The sequence below is a fragment of the Lytechinus variegatus genome, chromosome 5 (assembly GCF_018143015.1).
Source record: "Lytechinus variegatus isolate NC3 chromosome 5, Lvar_3.0, whole genome shotgun sequence".
Taxonomy (NCBI): Eukaryota; Metazoa; Echinodermata; class Echinoidea; order Temnopleuroida; family Toxopneustidae; genus Lytechinus; species Lytechinus variegatus.
The window spans coordinates 43,205,187-43,227,528 of NC_054744.1; the positions used below are offsets into that span (position 1 = coordinate 43,205,187).

Sequence of the window (22,342 nt, forward strand, 5' to 3'; positions counted from 1 at the left end):
CGATTATCCGCCTTAATGCGGCTTATTTTCGGAGTTTATGAACGCAATTTTTATTGAATTATCCGCATTACTCTTAGGCGGCTAATTGGAGGATAGGTTTATGAAAAGGGTATGAGTGATAAAGGGGTACTCAAGAAGTTGTTTTTTTGTGTGACATTGCAATGTCATGTCTAAAGTAAAATGACATACAAATGAGGAATATATAGTATGCCATGAAGACATTCATTTGAAATTTGTTAATGTAAATGCAAACACATACATAGAAAAAAACCCAATCTAATCATTAAAAATTTTCAAGAGGAAAGTAAGCCTAATATGTCCTTCCTGAATGTCTCTTTTATTATAAAACTTTATTCACAATGACCTGAATTCAACTTCATTCTTAAGGAGCCGCTAATAAATCACCCACCTAACAACATTTCAATCTGTATATCAAGGATTCCACCTGTTTATCAGAATGAAATAAAGCAGATTTGAAAGTCCCAGAACATTGAACCCATGGAATAGTTAATCATGTTTTCTCACCAGTTGTCATGTTTGTTACAACCTTGGTTCAAACAAGAATGTGAAAGTTCATGTTATGTAAGCCACGCTCTTTTCCATTTATGAATCAAATGTTCACTTTATTTATAGTAGGTGGTTTCAAACCGCCTCGATCATAAGAATCCCCGTTAAATTACGAGAACTTTTTTAGGCTGAAAAATACCTATTTATTATTCTTGCATTTCACACTGCCCCAAAACATACCCTTCGGGATAAGTTACTGAAGTTACGAGCATGCGCAGTATGGTCTGTATAAGCAGGCAAGGCGCGAGATTCAAAATCACTAGCCCAGCAGCCACCCGAGGAACCCGCGCCCAACGACATGCTGGGCTAAAATTTCCCGTAAATTGCTTTCACATTACCAAAATACCTGGTATTTTCTGATCGGGGTAAATTTCCCGATCAGAGAATACCTGGAACTGATGAACTTCGAGGCGGTCTGAAACCACCTAGTGAGTGAGATTGTAAAGTTATTTTGTCCCCCACCCTACAGGTACATTGTCAAATACCCTTTTTACACACGCTAAAATTTCCTTAACCCGTACTATAGGTTGGGCTAAATTGCCATTTAGCCCAACCTATATTGCCATTTAGCCCAACCTATAGTACGGGGTTAAGCTTAGCCCACTTTCTTTTTACACAGCATTTTTGCAAAGTGGGCTAGCCCCACCTTTAGTACGGGATTATTTGGCCCTGCAAAAAAGCAGGGTTATCCCAGCAATTGCGGTGCTAAGAGCGATAGTACGGGGTTAAGATCGCTAGTGTAAAACGAAAGTGGGCTAACCTTAACCCCGTACTATAGGTGGGGCTAAATGGCAATTTAGCCCCACCTATAGTACGGGGTTAAGGAAATTTTAGCGTGTGTAAAAAGTGTACGAGTGAAGTACCTGTACTACGAATGATCGACAAATGTATTTAAAGCATGAGCTACCACTAGTCCGGGGTTAGCGAGTTTCGTGTGTGAAAAGCAAGCATTCCTTATCCGGGGTTGGCAATAACAATTTGGCATGTGTGAAAAGGAAAAAAAATAGTACGGGGTTAGCGATAGTCCGGGGCTAAGAAAATCCTGTGTAAAAAGGGTAAAAGGCACCTTGAAAAGGGGTTTGCATTTTTTTTTTTTTTATTTGATTCTAACAACCTTCCAGTTTGAAGCCAACATCTATATCTACCACATTGTCCTACATATGAACAATTTGGGAGTGATTCATGACAGGATTTGTTGGATGCTTTATCCAAGAAAATTTGTACTGTCTGACAGTTACCATGATAACAGACATCTGAGCTTCTTAGCCAATCAAAATCAAGGAGAGTTGTCAGTTCTGACAATTTGTCAGACTACACATGGTGGTGAAACGCTTCCCAGATGATAGAACTTGTCATGCCTTTCTAGGTTTCCTCCATTTGTCCTGGTGGATGTTTTATCAACATTTGTCATCTGACAAAGTTGTCAGATCTGACAGCTTTACTTGGTATAAATGGCAGAGAGGCAAAATGTGTCTGTTTCTATGGAATCTACTGGATAAAACAGGCTTTGTCAGGTAAAAAAATCTGACAAAGATTTGTGAAATGCTCCCCAGAGCTCGGGTGCCTGTGTTCAATGGCGGTTGGAGCATTGACTATCCAAGAAACTTCTTTTGGTGGAACCATTGTGATTAGACAAGATTATTAGAACCGTTCTTGGTCTCTGTCAGGTCTTTAGATCTCAGGTGGAAACCCTGTGTTCAATGGCGGTTGGAGCATTGATTATCTTGGAAAATACTCTGGTTGAACCAATGTGATTAGACAAGATTAATAGAACCTTTTTCTGTTTCTTCCAGGTCTTTAGATCTCAGGTGGAAACCCTGTGTTCAATGGCGGTTGGAGCATTGATTATCTTGGAAAATACTCTGATGGTTGAACCAATGTGATGTACACAAGATTAATAAAACCTGTGATGTCTTTCTCTGTTTCTTCCAGGTCTTTAGATCTCAGGTGGAAACCCTGTGTTCAATGGCGGTTGGAGCATTGATTATCTTGGAAAATACTCTGATGGTTGAACCAATGTGATGTACACAAGATTAATAAAATCTGTGACGTCTTTCTCTGTTTCTTTCAGGTCTTCAGATCTCAGGTGGAAACCCTGTGTTCAATGGCGGTTGGAGCATTGACTATCCAGGAAACTACTCTGCTGGTGGAACCAATGTGATGTACACCAGGTCAGCCAGGAGTATGAGTAGCAGAGGAGAACAGATCCTCATCATGGGACCAACATCAGTAGCTTTGGATGTGAAGGTAGGAGAATCTATTACCACTAAGGGTGTATTTATGCTTCCATTGCGAGGACAGAATCAGCGATTTCAAACGTTGATTCAAAACGCCGATCGTAAACATGGTTCTGGAGTGCTGTTTATGCTCAACTTTTCATAGCCAATCATGATCTCCAGCTGGCTTCGCATCGTAAAGCGAGGTCAAATTGGGCGCGCCTTTTTTCGAAAGTTTTTTTTATTGTTATTACGTGGAGATAACATGGAGCAATACGACTGTATTTGCCCGCGGATTTTCATCTCACCGGAAGCATGTACCAAATGACGTCATTTAAACACGTTTACGATCGTGGTTGTGTTTATACTCCCCCAGAATGCCTGATTCTGGTCAAACGACGTTTACAAATGCACCTTTTTGTCTCACCTGCATAGCAGAGTGAGACTATAGGCGCCGCTTTTCCGACGGCGGCGGCGGTGGCGGCGGCGGCGGCGTCAACATCAAATCTTAACCTGAGGTTAAGTTTTTGAAATGACATCATAACTTAGAAAGTATATAGACCTAGTTCATGAAACTTGGCCATAAGGTTAATCAAGTATTACTGAACATCCTATTAGAGTTTCATGTCACATGGCCAAGGTCAAAGGTCATTTAGGGTCAATAAACTTAGACCATGTTGGAGGAATCAACATCAAAATCTTAACCTGAGGTTAAGTTTTTGAAATGTCATCATAACTTAGAAAGTATATGGACCTAGTTCATGAAACTTGGCCATAAGGTTAATCAAGTATTACTGAACATCCTATTAGAGTTTCATGTCACATGACCAAGGTCAAAGGTCATTTAGGGTCAATGAACTTATACCATGTTGGAGGAATCAACATCAAAATCTTAACCTGAGGTTAAGTTTTTGAAATGTCATCATAACTTAGAAAATATATGGACCTAGTTCATGAAACTTGGACATAAGGTTAATCAAGTATCACTGAACATCCTGCATGAGTTTTATGTCACATGACCAAGGTCAAAGGTCATTTAGGGTCAATGAACTTTGGCCGAATTGGGGGTATCTGTTGAATTACCATCATAACTTTGAAAGTTTATTGGTCTAGTTCGTTAAACTTGGACATTAGAGTAATCAAGTATCACTGAACATCCTGTGCACATTTCAGGTCACATGACCAAGGTCAAAGGTCAATGAACTTTGGCCGAATTGGGTGTATCTGTTGAATTACCATCATAACTTTGAAAGTTTATGGATCTGATTCATGAAACTTGGACATAAGAGTAATCAAGTATCACTGAACATCTTGTGCGAGTTTCACGTCACATGATCAAGGTCAAAGGTCATGTAAGGTCAATGAACTTTGGCCATGTTTTTTTTTTTGTTGAATAACCATCATATCTCTGTAAGTTTATTGGTCTAGTTCATAAAAAGTGGACATAAGAGTAACCATGTATCACTGAACATCTTGTGCGAGTTAGAGTAGTTTTCAAAGTCAGCACTGCTGCTATATTGAACTGCGTGATGCAGGTGACACGGCCAGAGGCATTCCACTTGTTGTGAGTTTACGATCGGCGTTTTGAAACAGCGTTTAAATGAAAGTAAGCATGGACGCAACCATGTTTTGGACTAATCATGTTTGGAAACGCTGATTCTGGCCTGAAAAGTGGAAGCATAAACACGGCCTTAGTCCATTCCCACTTTGCTAAAGCCCACTTTGTCTCTTCTTACATGGTCTAAGCTCAAATCTTGTTACTTTAATAACATTTTGGTAGTTCAAAATGCCTCTACTTAAGAATTTACTGACTCAGTTTCAAATTAAACTATAATAATTCTATTTAGCGCACATTTAGTCATATATTATATCTAATTAAACTGGTACAATAATAAACCTGAACTCGGTTAGATGAAGAGGGAACAAGAAAAAAATGATTACCAATTTAGCAATGAAATATAAGTAATAGAAAAAAATAAGATGTTTTTATTCCACATAGCCATGACCATGTTTCTAGCTATAACTTATTTCAGTTTTTTCAGAATCTGCATGTGACATCCAATGGTTTGTTTTGATTACCTTTGAATTTGTTCTGTTTCTTGGTTTCTTATACATACATTTACATATATAAATCATATATCATAATCATCATCTGCAATCCTTGCTCCTTAGATGACACTCCATTTTTCTCACTCTTTGATGAAAGACATTCTGTTTTCCTCCTTTATACCATTAACTTCCAAGTCATGATTATTTAAAAAAAATATTGAACTCTTACACAAGCTGGTATTAGACTTCAAGATACTCACTTAACACATAGCAATTACTAGTGCAGACGGAGTGATATAATCTTATCTATTTTCTATATATAAACATTCTTGATGGGTTTAAATAAAATTTGGAAGTAAAAACCGTGGGGAATCATACCTTGTCATCATGGTTCTGGGCTCACGTAGGAGTATTGGTTCCTGTTTATGCACAGATTCTCAGTGACATTTAATGAGATTCTAAATACAGTATCCAACTGATGAGATGCATACCTGTATCAAGAAATAGCAATAGCATTGTTTTAAATGATCATGGCATGATACCACAGATTGAACATCTCTGTCAGTGAGCAACAATTGAATGTCAGAGACATTGAACAAAGCTATTTCTTACTCATAGCTCCCAACGCGAGTTGTTGCTATGAAGTAAAATGGATAGAACTGCTTGATCTGTCATTTGGAATCTGCGTAAAATATCGAAATTTTTTTGTTCAAGTATTTGTCACTTCCTATTCTTTGTGCAAGACATGTGTTACTTGGTTGAGCTGTTGAATCAATCAATCATTGGTGTTAAGTTTTGTATTGAATGGTGATGTGTTGATATGTGACATTGACCTGAATGTGGTCAATTGAGTGTCACATTCAATAATAAAAAATGAAGTTTAATGATGTATGTGAACACATATTCATTCATTCAATATTCCAATAGAACAGATGTAACAATTATGTCAAAATGCAATGTGTTTCATTCATTTTAATCAGTTTATCATTCTCTATTTGAGAACTTTTTTTTCATTCCCTACTGCTGTTTCTTGAAGGTGAATTATGGCAAATATTTTTAATCATTCCTTTTGAAAAGTCTTCAGACATGTCAATGATATTCATTTAGTGGTGGGCCTACCCTATATGTCTAATAATTATTTTGCAGAATGCATTTTTATCCTTGGGATTTTTGTAATTGTTCCTCAAACAAATATTAATAGATGGTGTCATGATGCATCATATAATTCTATTGATGTTGATTAATCCATTGTATGCAGCAACTGGTTGCAACCTATACCAAGTCTTTGAAGACTTACAGCATCTCGTAGTCGACAGGTTAAATGTTCTGCATTGTATTATGACTGATGAAGGCACTGACTCTTCATACCTTCTTCTCTTACAGATCATTTACCAGGAAAGAAATCCTGGAATCTCCTATGAGTATGTCATTCCAAATCCTCCAGAGGAGAAGGAAGAGCGTCCCCCACCAAGACGTCAGGAGGAGGAGGAAGGTGGGAGGCAGACATCACAGCAGGTTAGTGAGGAAGTTGTTCCTTGTCATATCATCAGAGGAATTGTCAAATTACACACTTATCCCACCGCTGCCACCGGTTTGGTAAAGTTTGAATGAAGCCAAAGTAGTGATGGAAATGAGAAAATGCAGTTAAGAAATTTTGACATTAGTCAATACCTGATTGTTCATTTACCTAAGATTGTTCATTTACCTATTTTTTGTGTGTGATCATGAAATTTGTCATATTCTATTATAATTTTGAAATTTGAAAGTTGATTGTTGTTTTCTGTTGTGTTATCTTTGCTGTGATGTAGAATGATAAAGCATCAAGCTACTTTGCTTTATGGGAATAAGTCATTGATATAATTTAGTTATTTCACTCATTTCTTGATATATTTTATTTTTAAGAATCTAAATAATATTGAATTTCTGTTGTACTGAACTCCTACATTGAAGTAGAGGTCTAAACCAGCTTGCAGGAAGTGTCTTTCAAAACTTGTTTATTTCAAGATCTCTAAGTATCTTGTCATCCTCCCATTGTGTGTTTTGCTACTATAATTCCCAACAAAAGTTATTCTTATATTCAAAGCACACGCCCACATTCTCCATAATAGAAAACAACTTTGTGTAGACCATCAAAATTAGCTTCAAAATATTTATGACAGGACCTTGTATAGCATCCAGGCATGATCAAACTAATTTGACACTTTGGGAGACAGAAACTGCTTATAATCTTGATCGATTGTCACCTTTAATGGAATAGGAATGGTTATCATTGTACCATCTGGTATGGGATCCCATGTGGATTAACAACTAGTTCCTCACACACTTAAGGGACATTTAATAAACCACATTTCCATTTACTTGTCATAAAAATTGATTTCATATGCATGTACTTTTGAAGAGTTAATGCTTTACTCACACTTAAGTCATAAGTGATGTACAATTCAGGATACAAAAGGAGGATGTTTCACAAATCCCAGATTCAGAAACTTTTGTAGGAGTTTGTCTTTTGTTTTGTTTTTTACCATTAGTGGTGACGTTGAAAGCTACTAACTGTCATTTCTTATTATTGCAAGTATACAAATGCAAGTTGACAAATGATTAGTAATACAAGTTATAGATTTGGATTTCCTTTGATAAGATGTTTGCTTCTTCAAGGAGCTTGGATTTCTAAAAAAAAAATTCTAAGAAATTTGAGGTATAGAAGCCTCATTACCAATGTCATGTATACATTCACACAATCAGATGATAAAATACTATGAGGTTTTTATTTCTGTATGCATAACTGACAGTTTGATTTACAGTTCTTGAAAAGTGATTTTTTAGAAGATTGCATCTTTGTTGATATTTTGACAGTTTAAGAGCATTTTTTCTTTGATAGAAGGGTAACAAAAATGTCAATTCAAGACCATAATCATGATTCCCTCTAATTCTTTTCTTGTAATAGAACCCAAGGGTACAACCCAAAGCTACTCAACCTCCATCGACTACCACAAGACCTACTACAACACCTCCAACAACAACTGCAAGGACTACAACACGTAGTACTGTAAGACCAACAACTACTGTTCCTACAACACCACCACCACCCCCACCTCTGACAACCACAAATGCACCAATCAAAGAGGAGCAGCCTAAATCTGTAGGAGAGAAGGAGATGAGCATATCAAGTGGTGTACTGCCAGGAAATGGCATGGGTGACAAGGAAGCACCTGAAGGATACCCAGGAGTTAGGTATACCATCTCAGAGTCAGAACAAACACACAGAGAGAATCAGGGTCTAGAAGCAGGTCCAGAGGGCAGGTACTATAACAGACCAGAAGGGTCTCCATTGTCAGGAGTAAGTACAGTGTCAGGGTCAGTATCAAGAAGCAATCCTACAGTGCCAGAAGGTCAGAGACCTTCTGGACCTTCTGTAGAGACTGGGCTGGGGAGCAGTGGACCTTCTAATCCAGGTAGATCAAACACAGACCACGGACGTGGCACTATTTATGTCCCAAGTGAAAGTTCTGGCAACGTACAAGCAACACAGACTGAGATCTTGCGGGGTAGAGAGAGGGGCCAAGGAGAAACTCCCAGGAAACAAGGTCAAGGAGATGCAACCGGAAGAGCTGTGCCTCCAGTTTATGTTTCTAATCCGCAACTAGGGCGTGGGCCATCTCCTGCAAACTCAGATAGACAAACATCAGCAACAGGTACAGGAACTCAAAGAGAACCAGAACAATCTCGTCCTTTTTATGGGTATTACCCAACCGGATACAATCCTCCCGAAACCAGAGTACCTGAGAGTGATGCCATTCCTCCTGTTTCAAGTAATTCTCAAGTAGCCTCTCAGTCATCGTTCAATAGGCCTACAGGTAATAATCCACCAAATCCGCAAGGTTCTTCAGGCATTAGCAGGCCTTTCAACTATAATCCAAATCTTCCAGATGGTAGAGGAACAACAGTTAACAGTGGACCTAGAGGACAGTCCCATCAAAATTTAGGAACAACTGCTCAATCGGGAGTTACCAGTGGTAGGTTTACTACAGGAACAAATTACAATCCACAGTCCAGGTATCCTACAGGAAGCAGAAACCCGAGCATTGGTCCTAATCCAGGTCGCCCGAGACCCATGTATGGAGGAGATGAGCCAAGTGGTGATATAGTATACAATCCAAATTACAGACCACCTACTAATCAGGGTTTTCCTCCTTACAACAGTCAGGGAGTACCATCAGGTGGACAACCATCAAACCCTACAGGACAGGGAATTCCAGTGAATGGGCAGGGTACACCTTCCCAAACAGGAGGATATAGGCGTCCTGGTGTGGGGCAGGACCAACCTACATTTGGACAAGGGCGGCCAAATATTGGACAAGGGTTTCCAAGTCGGGGCCAGGGGGTACCACCCCAGACAAGACCTGACCGTTATCCTTTCCGACCAAACCCAGATGCGATCCCAGACATGCCTCCACAGACGTCCTCTAACCTTCCCCAAACTAGCGGACAGATTGGCATCTACCCCAACCCTGGTCAGCAACCACCATCTGGACCTATCTTTGGGCAGGAGAATCCGGAGACCAACTACAGCCCATTAAACAGTGGAATTCCTAGACCAGTTGTCCCAATCGGGGGTGAGGAACTTGATGCTTACACCAGTGAAGACTACAGCTCAAGCATCCCAGAGGAGGGGCAAGGCAATGAAGCCACTTTTGATAGGCTCCCTGGTGAACCTGATCCTGCGGTGAATCCAGAAGCTCTTTACATATGGATGGAGACAGGGGTTACCGAGTGCTCTGTGTCATGTGCAGGAGGTAAGCCCCATCAGTTCTTAATTTCAATAACTTAAGTTTTTAGCAGAAGCATTAACCTTAATATCAGAATAGTTTACTATCAAGTGTAACATATGCTTGTCTTACTATCGTGTTATACTTGGTGAAAATCCACTGTAGGTTTCAGAGTTCAATAATCATTTAAAAAACTAACTCTGAATTTCCCACAGTCCTGTGGCACTTACCTTTTCTGCATGAAGTCTGAAATACTTTTGGCAAGACTTCTGATTGCACACACTTTGAGTTTAATCAGATTATGAAAATAGGTGTTCTGAAAAGGATCAAGTACTTATATGAATTCCAGCCAAACTGATATGACAATTTTGAAATTCTATAGCAATCATCTTAGACACTTGTTGATTTTGCAGGAGATAAACCTGTTATTTCCGCACCGCCACCATACATATTCTGACAGAAGAGGCAAAAGACATTCTACAGGTCAGTTTAAACAGGAAATAAATATTGCAAAATCACCTTGTTGACAGAATGTTCCTTTCAAAGGTGGATTATTTTGGTCAAAATTTGTCAAGAATATTTGTTTTCAAAGGCCATCAACAAACATCCTGAGGGGGATGAAACAATTATTGTTGTATTTTTGTGACTTATATTTGTGACGTTGATTGATTAAGGTCTTAATCTTCTTCATTATCCCTTTTCAGGTTATTTATGCATTTTTAGGAGCATGATGGATTATTTCATTTTGTATTTGCTTATGAAGATAGTTGCCAATCAAATGAGATTAAATGAAAATAAACAATTTTACGTAAAACTATTACACGATATGAATGTTTAATATTTCCTCTTCAAAGTCAACCAAAGTTGATGAATTGAACCAGAAAATGTAGGAAGTTGTCAATTGAAGTTTGTCTCTTGTGGGACATTATTATCTTAGGGTTGCAATATTAAGCTTTTCAATGATAAGGTGTATTTTTAGAAGACTTGTTGATTACAATATGATATAGGCCTATATGAAATAGATATTATTTGTTTATAAATTCCATCTGACATGCTCACTGATTATGTGCTACAGGGTATTTCTTGATATTGGCTTATATGTCCCTGCAAATGTCAACCAATTTGACCAAGAAGAGAATCGTAATCATTTCAGAGCAAGGGCAGACCCAGGATATCCAAATTAAGTTTGATTTATTTATCTTTGCATTTCCAACAAAAATAAAATGCATCCAATGTAAACAATTTTGAACTGTACAAAATAGGTAAATAGTAGGCCCTAAATAGATTGTATATTAAAAAAATGAAAATAGAGGGGACTGCTAAGAACTGAGCTTGTATACTGCATTCCTCTTGTACATGCATGAAAAAGATACAATATCATTGTGAAACTAGTATGAATAAACTAAATGAGAGATGGGAATAGAAGTTCAATATCACAAGTTAAAATAAGGTTGAAGTAATCTATCCAATTTGGTAAATTTTCTCTCCCAGGAAAATTTGACAAGCTGAAGAAAATAAGACATCTGGTGCCCCTTTGCACCCCCTCCCCTCCCCCATCAGATCCTTCTTGTCCATGAAGTTGGTCAGGATCCCAGTTGTGTTGCCTGATGGGTTGCATGAGTTATTTTGACTAGCGTTTAACTTGCATTGTGAAAATTACAATCTCATGCTTTACATCTTAATATTCCCCTACTGCTTTTTGTTTCTGTTGTTCCTATTGTCAATCTTCTTGTTATATCAGTGGATAATAATTAATACAATTTAATGAATAATTCAGATTTTCTAACAATTTAGATATCTTTAATATTTTCAAATTGTTTTTATTTTAAGGATTATTCTCAGTTGATAAATACAATCCAGTCTTGTTTTCAAACTTGTATCTTAAACAAAATCATGTTCCTTTTATCAAACAATTTTGTTAAAGATATTTTCTTCTGCCTATGTAAGAATAAGGATTGTTTTCAGTACTGGTTGGTAATATATTTCTGAATTCATCCCATCTGTTGGTTGCATTTATTATTCTTTCTTCAAAGAAACATGTGTGAAATCTGAAAGCCAGCGGCTAGATTATAATCATATTCCGTATTGACTGGAGCCCACCAACATGAAAACTACAATTATTATATACTTCATGTGACTGTAATAACAAACTATACCCTCTTTCACACAAGAGGTTTTACAAGTTTAAAAAATAATTGAGTGAGACTAAGGAGATTTCATTTATAATGTCACACTGGCAAGACGAGGTAGTAAAAACTAGTCAAAGAGAGATATTGTCAGAGTTTGTACATGTCGGCCCTACATGTATCTTCCAAGGAACACTTTCTCCTTGCTAATCATACTTGCTGGCCTATTTCTTGCACCAGGATGTGAATTAAAAGCAGTAGCTAATAAAAGGTTGTCAAGGAAATAATTTTCTTTATGACAGTATACCCTTAATTTTGCAAATGTACATTTCCCACAGTAAGATTCCATGACCCAATAGCAATTAATCTGATGACCTTGTGGCCAGTTTGTAAAATGACAATGTTATGTTTTCTCTATATGGATTATAACCATACAATCAGTTCTATTTTCTGCACATTTATAATGGTTGTATGGATTGAATGGGGTTTAGACCATTGATTAAACACAGGCTCATGCCCATAGGCAAGGTCTTACATTCCTTTCACAAAGTGACATAGAAAAGGCAATATTTAATTAATTCAGCAATCATATTAGTTTTGACTTTTCTATTCAGGTCATAATTGGAATTTAATTTGTTTGTTCGCTATTAGTTTGGGGCGTTTTGTGGTCAGCCTATTGGCATTGAGTTTGACAGAAGTAGTGTAAAACTGGATGTGAAATTGGGTGTTCAAATAGCTGCAGCTTGCTGTTGTATGACATTTCTTCTTGTTTCTTCTCCTTTTAGTCTGATAACTGGTTGTTTATCTTTGCACATTCAGCTTTGTATTTTCTCACTTCCTCAATTCTAGTCAGCCAATTTATTTTTTTCAAAACTTATATTTTCTATTTTCCTTTCTTAATCTTCTCATCCCCTGTTTGCCTTAGATTTATGATATTATTTTTTCATTCCAATTCAGCAGTGGTATACATTGTAATTGGGATCAGTTTTTGGTGACAATGAACATTCAAAGCAATATATATATTTTCTCAGTAGCCCCAAATGTAAATATTTGTCAAATGGTGGGAACTTTTACTGTTATGATTGTTTCAGGGCAAATCAAACATCTGATAAGATCAAGAAATTCAAACCTGTCACTCCCACTATTGTTTTTATTCTCAGTATGATATGAAAGGTCACGTCTACTGATTTCTACTTCTAATTTGGGAATGGAAATTAATAAGAAAATGTGAATTCTATGCAAACATTGAACAGACAATCGTTTTCTACCTTCAATGGTTTAATCAAGATGCTGGTATCCACACAATACTGGATACAATCACGCATCTTTGCTATAGACTTATTAAACATCCCCCCTTTCGAGATTCATTCATCAAATTAATTGAACAAAGTCCAAAACTTCCTGCCCCATAAATTTTAATTAGAGCTCTCATTGTTTTGCATAAAAGTATTATCTTTCCGTATGTGCATCTACATGTAGATAATTGATTGAATTATGTGAAGAAAATCGTGATAAATTCAAAGTCATGCTGTTTTTAAATATTTCACACTCACCACGCTCACTCATTCCCCTTTAATTTATGACCCAACGTGATTGATTCACAGATTCATGAAATCTGGGGCAGAAAATGATAAATGATAAATGTCAGATAAAAAACGTGACCTTATATCAGTGTTTTCATCCCCGATACCCTTCTATCTCAGTTGAGGCCCATTTTGCATGCCAGTCATAATTATATTCAAGATTCCGAGAGAATTGATACATCACTCATCATGGCTTTCAGGCATGTTACAGTTTAAAGGAATGACTGAGTTATTCTCATGAAGTTTTCAGAGTTTCAGACAATTTTGGTCCACAATATTATTTCCTTCAACCCTGTTAATGACTAGTATTTTTTTTATTTGGTTTTAAAGATTTCCAAACTTCTTACATTTAATATATTTCTTATTGGAAACAACACAGTCACACTTTCTATAGGGTACATGGCAGAAGGAAGTTTTACAAGGATTTGTATTTATATCATCTTACAAAATTTTGACTAATTTGAGCATTTTTTTTTTAAATATGTCTTCTTCTATTCATAATAATTGTGATTTCTCATTTGTCATTGACCAACAATTTGTTCCCACTTTGGGGGTAAAGCATGATAAAGCAATACGGAGGAGGGGACTTGTGTATATTTCATACTGAAATTATTTTTCAGATCAAATTGATTTAAAAAAAATGTGCTTATGAATTGAAACTAGCTTTTTCTTTGGTACAGTGAAGGTAACCCTGAAATTCTGCATATTGCATTACTGTTAAGACCAAAGTAATGTGACTTTTCACAATCATAGATCTCAGGTTCTTTAAAAAATAGAGAGGTGAAAAAAATCTCCCCGAACACAATGAATGGTGAGAAGGTTATACATGTAATTTGTTCTCCCTGGGAAGAAATTTTAAGGTTAATTTATCAGTTTTGTAATACTATTTTGACAAAAGTCACTAAGTACAATACTGTCTCTGGCTGTCAATAAAGATATTTTTCTGGTTATTAGAGCCTGTCAGATTATCTCTTTTATCTGATTAAGTGATCTCTATCTGTTGACTTTGATGAAAATAAGCATTAGATACAAAATTTTCTATCTATCACAAAGTTTCTGTCGGAGAATGTTTAGAATGAGATTATTTCAAACTTTAACCTGAGCATTGGGTTACCCATATCATCAATCTCATCTATCAAGGTATGTTAGCGGTGGGTGGCACACCCAAGGATCAAGATCACAAAGGCAATTTTTCTGGCAGATAATGATTATGAAAAATGAGTGACTGTTCAAAATGGCAGCCCGCCCTGTTATTGGTGATATTCCAAAGGGAAAGTGATGTATACATCAAGAAAATAATTGGAACATTTTCATTCATAGATGGATCAGGTTTAGAGGGATGTCTGTTGTAAGGGCTATTTCCACAATTCCTTCATCATGAATAGTTTTTGCTCAGACTGAAGAGAGAGATAGAGAGAGGGAGTTGTGGAATTAAGACGTATTCACAGTCAATTTCTTTCCTCTAATGAAGAGTCTATCAATCCCTTTGCTTATGAATATTATTCAAAATTTGTTTTAGTAAAAATTTATCTGAATGTACTTAATGCTGCACTCACATTTCTCCTACGATGGCCGTACGGCGAGTCAAAAACAGTTGCTTTATTCATTTTTATATAAACCACCTAGTTATACAGTAGCTGGTACAAAAATTGTTAAAGCGACTGTTTTCGACTCGCCGTACAGCTGCTGTAGAGGAAATGTGACTGCGCCATTAACTTGGTTTTGATTTGGACAAAAGCTTAAATATCTCATCTCCTTTAATAGATCCAAAAAGGTTTGAATCTAAGCATTCTGTAGTCCAAGCTCTTTCAATTCTTAGCTTATGAGTAAGGATGTTTGAGGTTTACATCTTTGATACAGTTTTGATGTAGGTCACAGACACTCATATATTCTCTCTTCTTGACCTATGTAATAGCCATTTGCCGTTTAGTCGGAATCTTATGAATGTAAAATAATAAAATATGGCCTCATTAGATTCATATTAGCCTGAAGGAAAGTATTGGATAGCTATTGGCGATTATTCCTGGCGGTCAATAATCTCATGCAACGGATGGTTCATATGGAGAATTACCTCAAGTTATTTGCTGAAAAATTTGACAACTTCCAACTAGTAATTGGCCAATGAATGATGGATTCCTGCTAAGAGTCTGGCTGGTAATAAAGTATTTGTATCGTCTTCGGATATTTGAAGAAGGTTGGATTGCCAATTCAAAGATGTTACTGATTTACATTTCCGTATAGCTGTCTAATTCTTCAGAGTTTCAACTTGAACTGTGGTGTGGAGATTATCCGGGTGCAAGGTGTAACGTTTTGTGATCTTGAACTGCTTTGATATCTTTCCAAAGAATGCTGAAAAGATCATGAAATATAATTCATTTTCTAGTCTTTAATACAGAGGACACGTTCTCTGTAGTTTAGAAATGTATGACAGAGATAAATTCTGCTCGAAAGCCAAGGTTTTACAATGAGCGCAGAATATTTATAGTTTCACAATCGTGCATGCTTTTTTTAAATAATATATAATGTTATTTTTCCGTCCCCAATATCTGATAAGAAAATATGACAAGCAATTCAACTTGCTCTATTTTATTTCTTCCAGCTTTATGAAAGCTTAATCTTATCTGATTGTATTTTTTTCTCAAGACACATTTATCAACTTCTTAGCTGGCTTTCTGCCATCTATGTCTTGATGGCTTTTTCTGAAGGTTTTAGGAATTAAAGATTTATTTGTGTTCTTTGTCTGCATTTTAACTCAATTGGAGAAAAATAGAATGACAAACAAGAAGGCTCTGCTGCTCTGTGATATGTTTTCATTTGCAAGCGTTATAACACACTATTTGTAAAGAACGCCCCTGTTAGTGTAATCCATCTGCTAAATGATTTGAGATTACGTCTAAGACTTCATTACTAATAAATTGGCTCCATTTTTCTTTGGTCTAGATTTAGCTTTGATATTAGTGATATTGTTCAGCCATATTGAAAAATTGAAAATATTGATCCTAATCACTTTTAACTCCTGAAAAAAGGTATTATAAGGAGAACAAACACCACAAATAAATGAGGCTTCCCAAACTGTTTTATTTTATTTTCACTGTTGGTTTTTATTTTGAGATTATTTTTTATGCATTCTTGGATTAAAAAATACAGAAAAACAGAACAAGATGTTACTAAAATTGTAACATGACATCTAACAAAATTCATTGAATCATGCTTCATTTCAATGATGGGGCTCCACCAAAAGAGTAGTCAGCAGTCTGCAAAAGCTTCACTCTTTACAGTTGTGAAAACCTTTTCAATAACATGATAGCAGCCTAATTCATTCAATTTGTTCATTTTATTAAATATTTATTGTAAATTCTTGCCAAGCTATTTCATGTTATGAATTTTTCTTATCAGTAACATATATTATATCACTTTTGTTATTTTGTTTGATTTGCTGTATATGTTATGTTTCTTTCATATGGGTTCATTTTTTACTTTTTCTCTGTATTGAATATGAACCCCATGGAAGAATAGTATAGTCATTTCAACAAAACTGAATATGGGCTATCCATCCGTTTTGCATTTTTTGGTGTGTTTTTTTTTATACAGAAAATAAATATTATACTACTATACTACACTATAGACACATTCTCTCTGCTAGTTTGGTCCAAAATCATGATTTCCTGACATACCTCCTTTAGAATGTAGTACCCCATTCTGCAATCATACCACACTTTCTTTCTAAAGACATTTTCTTGCAGGGTCTCAATTCAACTAGGTTATAAGGTTCACTGAAGAACACCATCTTTTTCTTATACAGTAGCATGGTTTTGATATTTATTAAAACAGAGAGTAATACAAATGCATTAGTAATTCCCTTGAAACACCAAATATAATGGTCGTTTTAGCTTTCCATTCCTACTGCTCTCTTGGGATCTGGAAGTTATTTCCGAAAGAAATGAATAAGACATCGGAAATGGTTAATTGTTTGGGGGATTATCAAATATGTGGTATTTGAACTAAGGGTTGTCTTAGTAGATTACTTTGGGTATGGTGCTTAGACTTGAGAGGAGAAAGTCTGAGGGCTCACAACGATTGTCTTTATTTCAAGCGATAGAGAAATAGTTTGTGATAATATTCTATTGATGATACACTTGAGGATAGTGTGAACAAGTGATGCAGACTGACAGGCCACATTGATGGCAGCTTCAAGTAAAATGATCCTTGTAATACTAGCAGTTATATTTCCAAACAAAACAAATTTATTCTATTGATTGATGGCTAGTTTCTATCTGATATGAGTTATTCTTCGACTGTGTCCTATTGATAGTTGGCCCAATAATGTCCCATCCTACCTGTATACTACTACCCTTCTCTCTCCCCCCTCTTATGTTTTCACATGTTTCTTTCTATTTTATCTTAATTGCATTCTGTATCACTGGGTTTTTTTCTGCTCATGCTCATGAATGTTAATTTGGATATTTCTTTACTCATTAACCCCCTTTTAACCCGCAATTTCCAAAGGCAATTTACTCTCTATACAATTTGAATATACTATGCTAATGGACTGAATAATTTGCTTTTCTTACCATATTTGTTACAATTCATTTGTCTTTGCTTTGTATTTTCTTCTGTCTACAAGGCCAAGTGCTTTCTACTTAAACTTGTCTGTTGGCCAGTCCCCGGGGGGGGGGGGGGGGTGGGCACTCAACCAAAAATGTGGTGGGGGTGTGCCGCGGGCGAGACAAAAAACGGGGGCCTTGGAGCGGGCTTATTGTAAAAAGGAGGGTCCTCGGAACGGGCTTCGGAACGACAAATGTTTGTGAAAACGGGGGTCCTTGGAACGGATCGCCAGCGTGTGAGTGCGTATGCATCCCTATGGAACGGTCATGCGTGCATGATGCAGCTAGCGCGGCCTCCGCCGGGGGAGCTCTGCGGCTCTGCACCTAACTCCGAAACCGTAAGTCGCTTTTCAACCAAACTTGGATGGTGGAAGGACTTGGGGTCCCTACATGTTATGCTGCAGTCAGAGGTCACATGATAAGGTCAGAGGTCATTTTCAGGTCAACGTTAAAGTTTACATGCAAGACTCTTATGACAAGTGTTATTCCATCCCAGTCATTTCACAATAAAGTTTCAATACAATTCTCTTGCGTGCCCTCGCAAATCACGATATTTCTGGTTATTTTCATAAGTGGGCGAGACACAAAATCGCTTTCGCCTTGTTCTTTACCTTTCTGTCTTTCTCGGTTTTTGTCTCTTCATTTTTGTTGTCTTACTCACCTCACCTATCTGTCTATTTTTCCTCTTTCTCTTTCTCCCCATCTCCCTGTTTCCTTGCATACTGTTTTTCCGTTCAATGTCAGAGCGTAGCCACCATATTTTCATTCCATCTTCAGTCCATCCCCTCCCATCTCCTATCTTCTGCTATTTCATTAATTCCTAATCATGGTATCCCTCCTTCAACATTTTGTTTCTCTTTACTATCGTCTCAGACACAACTATCAAGTTGCTAAATTGTTTTATCCTTGATTCTTGACTTTCTTGACTTCCTATTCCCCAGAGCTGTCATTCCATCCTTCCTATCATCTAGATTCTATCCACTTCAATTTGTCCTCCATGTGTAATAGATGCTATGGGGACCCATTCTGACTGAAGAAAAATAAGTCCCATTGTAGCAAGATCAAGTTCTTGAAGTGGCATTTTAACTTCTGAAAATAGAATACACATCTTCAGTTATAAGTATCTTATGATTTTTCCCCCAAATCTATGTATAGCTACAGCTATGTGTATATCTTGGTTGTCTATGTCTTTGTCTATCTTTTTAGCAATTTACACAATTTTCAAATTTTCTATGAGAAGCATTAGGCATATCATGGCAAGCGAAGGGAAAGCTGAAATCCTGTCATGAGCTAAAACCAGAATTTAAGTAGGGTCTCCTGAATTGTGTGGCAGTGCTGGTCTTTGTGGTGTTTTGCCATGATTTTAGAGAAAAAAAACTATGGTCAAGGTGTGTTTTGTTTGTGCGTTTTTATTTAAGTATTTGCTGAAAATTCTGACACTGCTTTGTGAAGAAAAAAAAATTGTGTGTAAATGCCCCTCATATGAGATAAATGTAAGGAAAGTCCCTTGCGCTCAGAATAGAAACTCAAGATTACATTGTTATTAGATGGGGAAATAGGGCTAAAACATCTGTTTTCAAAAAGAAAATACATCTAGTTATTGTTTCAAAGAAAGTAAAGAGTTTTCAAAGATACCTCCATAGCTAAAGACCAGTAGGGAATTGGCTTGCAATTTTGAACTTCTGAACTCTTTTATGAACATTACTTTAAGCTATTCTTGGGCTCTGTTTTCAATTGTTGAAATCAATGATTTGTTTGATTCTATAGAAAATTGTGGTCTTGTAGATGAAGTGCAAAATACTTAAATGAGAATTTACTTTTCATTCATTAAAATGGAAAAGGAGGGGATGGTAGTATTCTTAAACTACCCTAATTCTTCTATTTAAGGAGAACAAATATTCCATCACATCTAAAATAAGTCTCCCAATTAATTTACAAATAATCCATTTGCCTGGTTAATTTAAAGAATTATTTTTTTGAAGTTTTCCCCATTACTCCTTGTATCCATTTGGGAGGGGGATGGGCCGTTGGTTCGTCAAGCATGACATGAAAACTGGAAAATGAATTTAGCAGGAAAACCATCAGATTACCGGAGGTGGTTCAATAAACATAGGTAGTGGGATGTTTATTGACTTCCCATCCTGTTGCCGTGGAAATGATACATTATTGGATTAATTTCATCTTCTTCAACCTTCTAATCAATGTTGACAGTGATGTAGGCAACATTCTGAAAAGGTCAAACCTTGATAATGAGGTCAACTTTCAGCTCTAATCCGAAAGCAATGATCTTATTTCATGTCAAGTTCAAGAGTGAGATGACATTTTTCTTGGGGGGGGGGGGGTGAAAGATGATTGATTTTATAATAAAAAAGAAAATTTGTGTTAAAGAATCATGACTTTGCCAGCCTTTCAGTGGCTTACCCTTCTCTATCCTCTCACCTACTTTCTTTCTCTTTTTTTTTATTTTACCCTGGCAAATACTAGAGAGAAATATGTGTACAGTTAGAATGGATGTGTAGTTTGTATTTTGTTGATAATTTCATTAAATGATTATTTTCAGAGATTAAAAAAAAGAGGTCAAAGTGGAAAGTTTATAATCATTCTAATGATAACATACCATTATAATTTTACAAATATCCAAAGTCAGTATGTAACAGAGTAATGCTGACCAAACTATCGACAAGCATTTGTAACAGTTATTGAGGTCATGGCTTCAACAAAAGACCAAAAAAAATGTTGAAAATGCAATTATTTGAAAATTAACGAGGCCATGTCTTATTTATTTTTATAATTAGAGGAAGGGAAGGAGAGACCCCTCTTGCCAGCAAGTTTGGCCTAGTTTACACCTCCTTATACCCCTGACGCCAAGTGTCTTGAATTGGGCTATTTGATTCAAGTGTAGACCAGTGATTTGCAAATTGTTGGATTTATTAATCTGCAGGACATTTCCTGCTATCAAAACCAATCATTTTGATGTCTCAATCGGGTTAGGTCGATAGAAGTGGAGTGATTTAGCAGAACTCAAGATCATAGTCATGGTGAATACCTCAGGCAAATACCAGGTGATAATTTTGAGTTCAGATACCAAGCAACTGTCAGGATCCAATAATATTTGGAATGGTACATCAGATGCGCTTTGGGACAGTGCGTTGAAGGTTTGTGTAATGAACAGTTTAAAGACCCAGACTGGATCCAAAAATGAAATTGACAAATTATATACCAATCGAAAGCTTATAAGCTACTAAATACAGCATTGTGAGCTTTATTCATTTTCACCCTTCCCAGCTGAGTATTTTGCTTAAGAATATTCCAATTATCAGGCTTCGAACCCGGCTTAGAAAATAGGCTTTATTGTGCTTTTCAAATGCCTCGAGACCGTGACGTCACGTTGTGTAAGAAGCGTTGTGATTCCATAGGTTTGTACACAGAAAAACTGGGTTAATTTTTTGCTTTCCAGATTATGCATTTCATTTTCTTCACTTCCATCACAGAGTGATATCACATATAATTTTTCCTACATGCTTAAATTATGAAATCTTGCAGTTTTGAACTAGTTTTTGCCATATTTTATTTCCTGCTTATTTGGTGCAGATTTTAATTCTATCTACATTTAGATTATGTATAACGACTTTTCCTGACATAGCAATTTAGGCCCAATAAGAGCCAAACAAAGAAATCCCAAAAAGGTAGTGAATAGTTGTAGGTTTCCATCAATTTGAACAGTGAATAATTGTGAGTGCCATTTTCATCTGAAAACGAAAAAAAAATTGGATTCATAATATAGAAATGGAAGAAAATACCCAATGCTTTTGTACACAAAGCTATGGAATCGCAACCCTCCAGACACAACATGACGTCATCCTTTCCAGGCGATGTGGGGTGCTCAATCGAAGCGTACTTTGGAGGAGCAGTTTCTTTGAATTTTATCTAATATTTCTAAAAAATGGAAGGAGATATATAGAATATTTTTGGTATATTTGTATTCTATGGATCATTACCTTTCTTTTAATATATGATTGTTTTTACACCGGTCAGGGTCTTTAAACATTTTCATCATACATACATGTAGTACCATATAGCATGTAAAATGTGATGGTATAATCATAACTTCATCTTCATATTTAGATATATACCATCTTATGTTTTGCGTGCTTAGCAGAACTTGTTTTGGGTATGTGAAAACTCTTTTTGTAACTTCATAGTTATTAGCCCAGCTGAAATGTGAAGCCTTTCATCAGCTTTCATGTATGACTGCAAAGTTGTTGAAATGTATTCCATCATGATGCTAAAGAAAACTTTAAAAAGACAATCCTAATTTGATTTGCTGCCTGGCTGTTGAAGAAGTCATTCTGATAATGTACTAGGACACTTTGGTATTTGGTAGTTATCACTTTGACCGGGTCATGCCTGGAAAGTGCTTTAACGATTCCC

At 36.5% G+C, this 22,342-nt stretch overlaps 1 protein-coding gene across 1 annotated transcript in view; it reads left to right on the plus strand.

Moving 5' to 3' along the window:
- Positions 1 to 22,342, plus strand: part of LOC121415468 (mucin-5AC-like) — a 92,838-nt gene that overhangs the window by 38,391 nt on the left and 32,105 nt on the right. The window contains exons 3-5 of the mRNA XM_041608670.1: positions 2,639 to 2,814; positions 6,216 to 6,347; positions 7,777 to 9,625. Of these exons, the coding sequence (XP_041464604.1) occupies positions 2,639 to 2,814; positions 6,216 to 6,347; positions 7,777 to 9,625 (2,157 nt within the window). The remainder of the gene's footprint in view (positions 1 to 2,638; positions 2,815 to 6,215; positions 6,348 to 7,776; positions 9,626 to 22,342) is intronic.